Source organism: Pagrus major, chromosome 3 (genome assembly GCF_040436345.1).
Source record: "Pagrus major chromosome 3, Pma_NU_1.0".
Taxonomy (NCBI): domain Eukaryota; kingdom Metazoa; phylum Chordata; class Actinopteri; order Spariformes; family Sparidae; genus Pagrus; species Pagrus major.
In genome coordinates this window covers 2,123,339-2,129,687 of record NC_133217.1, presented here as the reverse complement: position 1 = coordinate 2,129,687, position 6,349 = coordinate 2,123,339, and the positions used below count along the sequence as shown (strand labels likewise).

At 38.6% G+C, this 6,349-nt stretch overlaps 1 gene segment (V, D, J or C); it reads left to right on the top strand.

The window, feature by feature from the left end:
• Positions 1–5,296: 5,296 nt before the first annotated feature.
• On the top strand, positions 5,297–5,721 carry LOC140993928 (Ig kappa-b4 chain C region-like). The segment is given in 1 exon segment: positions 5,297–5,721. A coding segment is annotated over 1 exon segment (264 nt).
• The last annotated feature ends 628 nt before the right edge of the window (positions 5,722–6,349 follow it).

Sequence of the window (6,349 nt, the reverse complement as noted above, 5' to 3'; positions counted from 1 at the left end):
TGGGACTCTGCTGCTGGTTTAACTCTCATACTGCTCTCATTCTGTAACACTGTAATTTCTTTCGCTTTATTTCATCCTTTGTTGATACTTTTAAGATTTGAAATGAATAAAGATTTCATCAAATCAGCAACTTTCATGAGATTATTTTATCATGCTCGCATCACCTCTTAGCTTCACCATGGTTCATATATACATATTTAGAAACATGAGCGAGATGGATAAGTGTAAAATCACAATAAAAGTGTGTAACATTTCAGATAATTCGAACATTTGTCTTTAAATCCGCAATGATTTGATGGATATCATTATTTAGACAGAGCCCTTATTCTGCTTAACATGTAAAGGTTTAAAATTGGTGCGAGAATAAAATCAAGGGAATCTTTTATTTGTTGTTTTTTTCATGTTTTTTTATGTGTCTAAGATAATTTGGAAATACAACATGATCATGTCTTCTCTTTGTAGTGGTATGAAAAAGGTGGGCAATAAAGGATGAGTGGAGATCATGTTGAAATTACCTCTGAAGTGGTTATGACAATGTGACAACGTGAAACCCACAAGAATTATCAGCTGGCTCTGCAGCTCCTCTATGCTTTATGGAGCTTCATAGTGAGTTTCAGCTCACTGTTTGTTTGAAGCTGTTGGAGATCAAAGAAAGAGCTAAACAAAAAGTGAACATCATACTTACGTCCTTGAGGTAGACACAAACAATTCTCCAAACTAATGAAAGTGGTGTAGTTGGAAAAGCAACTGTTTGCCAAAAAGTTCATATAATCTACTTAGAAGATGATGATGTGTTCACAACATGTTTCTGCAGCCCCGAAATGGCCAAAAATGTATCGTAGGATTAATTGGCTGGTCAAGAGGGAAAGACAAAATAAAAGATTATTTCTCTAGACTGAAATTGTGAAATATAGTATAGAGGGTGTTTTATGCTCTCCAGATTGTAAAGCCAGGTGAGGTTAAGTTATGATTTGTGATATTGGGCTTTATAAAGAAAAAGTACATGACTGAAATGAATGTATCACAATGAAAACAGTTTAAAAATCATTGGGAAAATAGAATAGCATGTCATCAGCGTACGCAGTATGACATTATGGCTATCTTAAACAACTTTATCTATTTTGTTCAAATAAATGTTCAAATTCACTTGTTTTTGTAAAATCTCAGGCGGAAGGATAAAAGACAAAGATGACAGACAGACCACTAATAAGTTTCTATACAAACAAAAACAACAACAAATGTGAGTTCTTTCTTGCAGACTTGAAATGAGTTTAAATTTTAAAATGTTGAACTTAAAGAGACATGCAGCAATGATGAAGAAAATATCAGGATCCAACTTAACTCTTTAACTGAATATATGAAGCTTGATATACTGTAGATTTAATGATGCAGTTCTACACTGTGTATTTTTCTTGGATATATATTAAGAATAATCTCACAAAACTCAGAAAAAAACTATTCTGAAGAAGAAAAGTACTGATGTATTATCTTCTATATAAGCTTACCTGTTGAATGAGTTGACATCAAACTCAGGGTAGGTTAAATATTGAAATGCTTCCTTAAAAGAAATTAAAATATATTTTTTTAATATGGTTAGTCTGATGTGCAGTTGCATGAAAACGATCTGAAACTCCTGACTGACGATGGGTAGTATCATAAATCAGGAGTTTAGGAGCTTCTCCGGCTTTCTGAAGATACCACTGCAAGTCATTAGAAACACCTGAACTGACTTTACATCTGATGGAGACAGTCTGTCCTGGAGCAACAGACTGAGCTCCAGGAGTCTGAGTCAGGATGATTTCTCCTGATGAATCTGGAAAACATAAAAAAAGGAGAAGGGTTATTGAGACAAATCCAGTTTGGAGAAAGATGATCAACATCCAAACAGAAGAGGATCATTTCTTTAACATGGAGAATAGATGGAAGAAGGTCAATGCTGCTTGTTTCAGTGTTTCTCCATCATAGCAGAACATCACTGTGGTGAACCTGGTCGCATCCTGAAGCAAAGCTTTCAGAGGACAGTCTCACCCTGAACAAGGAGCCCCAGGGTGGCCAGCAGTAGAATCAGTGACATCATCATTGTGCTGCCGGCGTGTCAGTGGCTCTGAAAGTCCTGGACAGCCACTGATCAACACTGGCCTCTTAACGGCTGGGAGCAGAGAGGCAGGACACATATGCAAACATACAGAGTCAGTGAAGTCTAGATGTCCTCAACATATCATGATACTGACCTGCATATTTACATATTTACATGTAGATTTTTGTTGTTATTGTTGTTATTTAAAGTGCATATCACAGAAAGTGTTTAATGGAATATGTGTTTCTAATACATATGTGGTTGTGAATTATCTGTGTCTGCAGTAGAAGATGTGATCACACTGTAAAATATGCAAACTACCATCTGCGTTTCCAGTTAAAGCAGCAGGAAGTTTGAGTTTTTCCTGCACTAATTCAAGGTAATAAAGTTAATTTATCTGTCATGTTGCAATCCAAGGTGCACAATGAAATGTAAGCTGTAGCCCCTTCATGCTACACACACGTAGACCATCTATATGAATATTTATCCCTTTTTCTGCATGGTGTGCACTACAGTGGACAAATATTTGTAAGTCAATATGTAGCATTAAAGCTGGAGTAACATGTCCCATCCTCCATGTGGTGGACACTTAGAGCCCTGAACCCAGTTGCAGTTGATTATTTTTGTCTGTTCATAATTTAGAGATATGGCATCTTGAAATCAATCATCTTGAAAGTACATATGTCCACTCCAGAGGACCTTAAACACCAAATGTTATATGCTGCCCATTTTAAATCTGCCTCATTTAGTGTGTTTTATTCATAATGATGATGTAATTTACACTTGAGTGGTTTGATTAATTGCATATAGTTGAAATGGCTGCAATCCAGAATGAAGCTGAGGTCAAAGGTCATGATCAAGACTTTTGTCATTAGCTGTCCCAGGTTGGCCCCTCTGGAGTATTTAGCAAATGAGACATGAAGGTGGAATTATAATGTGACCTGGATGGATGTACTGTGTGTGTGTGTGTGTGTGTGTGTGTGTGTGTGTGTGTGTGTGTGTGTGTCCTCAGTGAAGTGTATCAGTCTCTGCAGTAGCTTCCAGCTGCAGCAGTCAGTTCAGTTTCTGTTCAGTCTGACTAAGGGAGGTTTTTGTACGACGGTTTTTCACTGTGTGAACACCCATTGACTGTTGGGATAGTGAAGACTCTGACAGTAGTAAACTGCTGCATCTTCAGCCTGAACTCCACTGATGGTCAGAGTGAAGTCAGAGTTTGATCCACTGCCTGTAAAACGACCTGGAATCCCTGATGCTCGAGTGCTAGCCCAGTAAATGAGGAGTTTAGGAGTTTCTCCATCTCTCTGTTGGTACCAGGCTAAATAGTGGTAGCTGCTATAATAAACGTTCTGACTGGTCCTACAGTTGATGGTGACGGAGCCTCCCAGAGCAGAGCTCACTGCTCCAGGCTGAGTCACTGTGACCTGACCTCTGGACTCTGAGGACACAGAGACAAAAACATAAAGCAGCGTCATGGTTTTGTCGGCTTCATTTCAGAGGGACGGATGTTCATAGAGGAGAGGAGTTTGATTCTCTGGACTTTACCTGTGAAGCAGCAGCAGAGGAGAGTCCAGATGAGGACGCAGGTCAAAGTCATGTTTTTGATGAGGAGGATTTCTGTGTCTTCTGTTGTCATGAAGGACAGCTGTCAGTCATCCAGTGTTCAACTCTCAGGACTATAAACTCTCCCAGAGCACTGGAGCATGGTGCTGCTGATGCAAAGTGGCTCTCTATGGAAATGCTCTGACTGACTCCAACAGGGACTTGGATTACTCTCATCATGCTGTTTATCAATGGATCAATCACTTAAAGTATTGATTAGGATATTTTCAATGTCAATTTTATACAAGTTTGGCTTCATGTTTCTTGAAAAATGTGTTTCACAATGTCGTCTGTCTTGTTTAAATTAAATGAAGAGTAAATGAAGTTTCATTAAAAATGAACATATATCAAATAAAAACATACATTGTGTAAATCTGTGGCTCTGTGTTATCGTCAATTTTCATATCAGCTGATAATATTTTACAATCAGAGACTAATTTTGTTGAGTTTGTTTGTGTCAAAGTCAGAGAGCCGTGTCTCTCTACAGTCAGAGGTTTTTGTACAGCGGCTCAATGAGTTTGTATCACTGTGGTACACGTTCGGTGGAGGAACCAGACTGAATGTTGGAAGTAAGTCAAATGTTTCAATGTTTTTATTATTTCAGGAGCATTTTTTTCTTTTTTCTTCATATTACAAGGAAAATAGTCAGTTTTTCATATTAATGATTAATTTTTGCACAAATGTTTGTCAGTAAGAGACAAAGTTTGGTTCAGAAATATGAATTCAAAAACTTATTGCAATCAATGTAAACTATTAAGACAGTAGATAAATCAACTTTAATAGTAAAGTTGCATCTTGAGGGCTTGTAGGTTTAGTTCAGTGTGTCAAAGTCAGAGAGCCGTGTCTCTCTACAGTCAGAGGTTTTTGTACGGCGGCTCAATGAGTTTGTATCACTGTGGTGGACTTTTGGTGGAGGAACCAGACTGAATGTTGGAAGTAAGTTTCTGTACAAATATTAAATAATATACTGTGAAGTCATTTTTAATGTCATGTTTTGGATGTTTTGGATGTTTGAGGCAGATAAATATATCTTGTTTTAATTCCAACACTTTTAGTATTCATGTTTTAATCCTCCTCCTTTATCATGGAGGCTAACTCAGAGCAGCTTTACTGAACATTTCTTTACACATTCTGTCAAAGTGACATTTATACAGCCTGAAGTGTAGAAAAGATAAAACTGTGAACCTGTTTTACAGATGTTTTGCAAGAGGAGATATCATTTTTCACCTCAATGATAGCAGTGTTCAAAACGCTCCTCTTGTCCAACATTTGATTGCAGTCGGTTGATTTTCTGTATTTGCGTATGTGTCCACTAAATATTTTAAAGTCACATATAGTTCAGGTTTTGGCTGATTGTGATGAGAAAGTTTGATCTCTTTTATTTCCAGTATAGTTTGATATATTTCAGCTCATTCTGTTTGATGAGTCTCTCTGTGCTGATATGCATGAGAGGCTTCGTAAAGGGAAGTGAAACAATGTGTGAGTGAGTGACTGGTGGAGCAGAAAAACCATCTGACAGAAACTCCTTAAAGGACTAAATCGACCCTCACACAGTGAAGGTGTCCGAGTGTCTGCTGGTTGATTGACAGCTGTGTGGTCCCTGTCCTCTAAGCTGATTGGTGTCTCCTAGGTGATGTCCGTCCCGCCCTGACGGTGCTGCCCCCCTCCAGTGAGGAGCTGCAGCAGGGGACGGCCACGCTCATGTGTCTGGCCAACAAGGGCTTCCCCTCAGACTGGAGTCTGTCCTGGAAGGTGGACGGCAGCAGCAGCAGCAGCAGCAGCAGCTGGGAGGAGAGCAGGAGCCCCGGGGTGCTGGAGAAGGACGGCCGCTACAGCTGGAGCAGCACCCTGAGGCTCCCTGCAGACCAGTGGAGGAAGGTGGGCTCTGTGACCTGTGAGGCCACCCAGGGCTCCCAGACTCCAGTCTCAGAGACACTGAGGAGAGACCAGTGTTCCCAGTCCTGACCTGACTCACTGGGACTCTGCTGCTGGTTTTACTCTCATACTGCTCTCAGCTCTCTCTCTGTTCTCTTTCTCTCAACATGTTTCAACATTAATGTGTTCTTGCTTCTGTTTCAACATTTTACAACAATAAAGATTTCATTACCTTTATTATAAATGTGACATGTCTTTGACCTTCTTTTTACACACATATGATATACGAGGAACATTTGTCAGATTAATGCGCACAGTCACATCAGAACTAAATCCATTTTTCCCAGATGAATTTTTAATGGTTTTCAGACATTTTAAGACATCCTACAGTCTCTCCAGTTTCATGTATTCCTATTATTATTTGTGACGAATCACATGCTTAGAATTTTTTTTTTGTGATGAATCACAAAGTCACCTGTTATTACCATGATCTTGTCTTTAAGAAGATCAATTTGTTCCTGGAAATTACTTTTAATTTCCAACTCAAAAAAATCTAAATAAAATAATAATGCATCATCAGAAATAAATATCAGACTATCATCTGCATAAAGTGATATCTCCTTCTCTGTCTCCAGATTCATCACAGTTTGAAAGTGTTATTTGTGTAGCTTGCAGTAAAGCTGATATTCTCTGAATGTTAAAACAATAAAGACAAATTCATCAACTCAGTGATCTTCACACATATTATGACAAGAATAACTCCTGTCATGTGGTGATGTCTTCATTTAAAACAGTAGA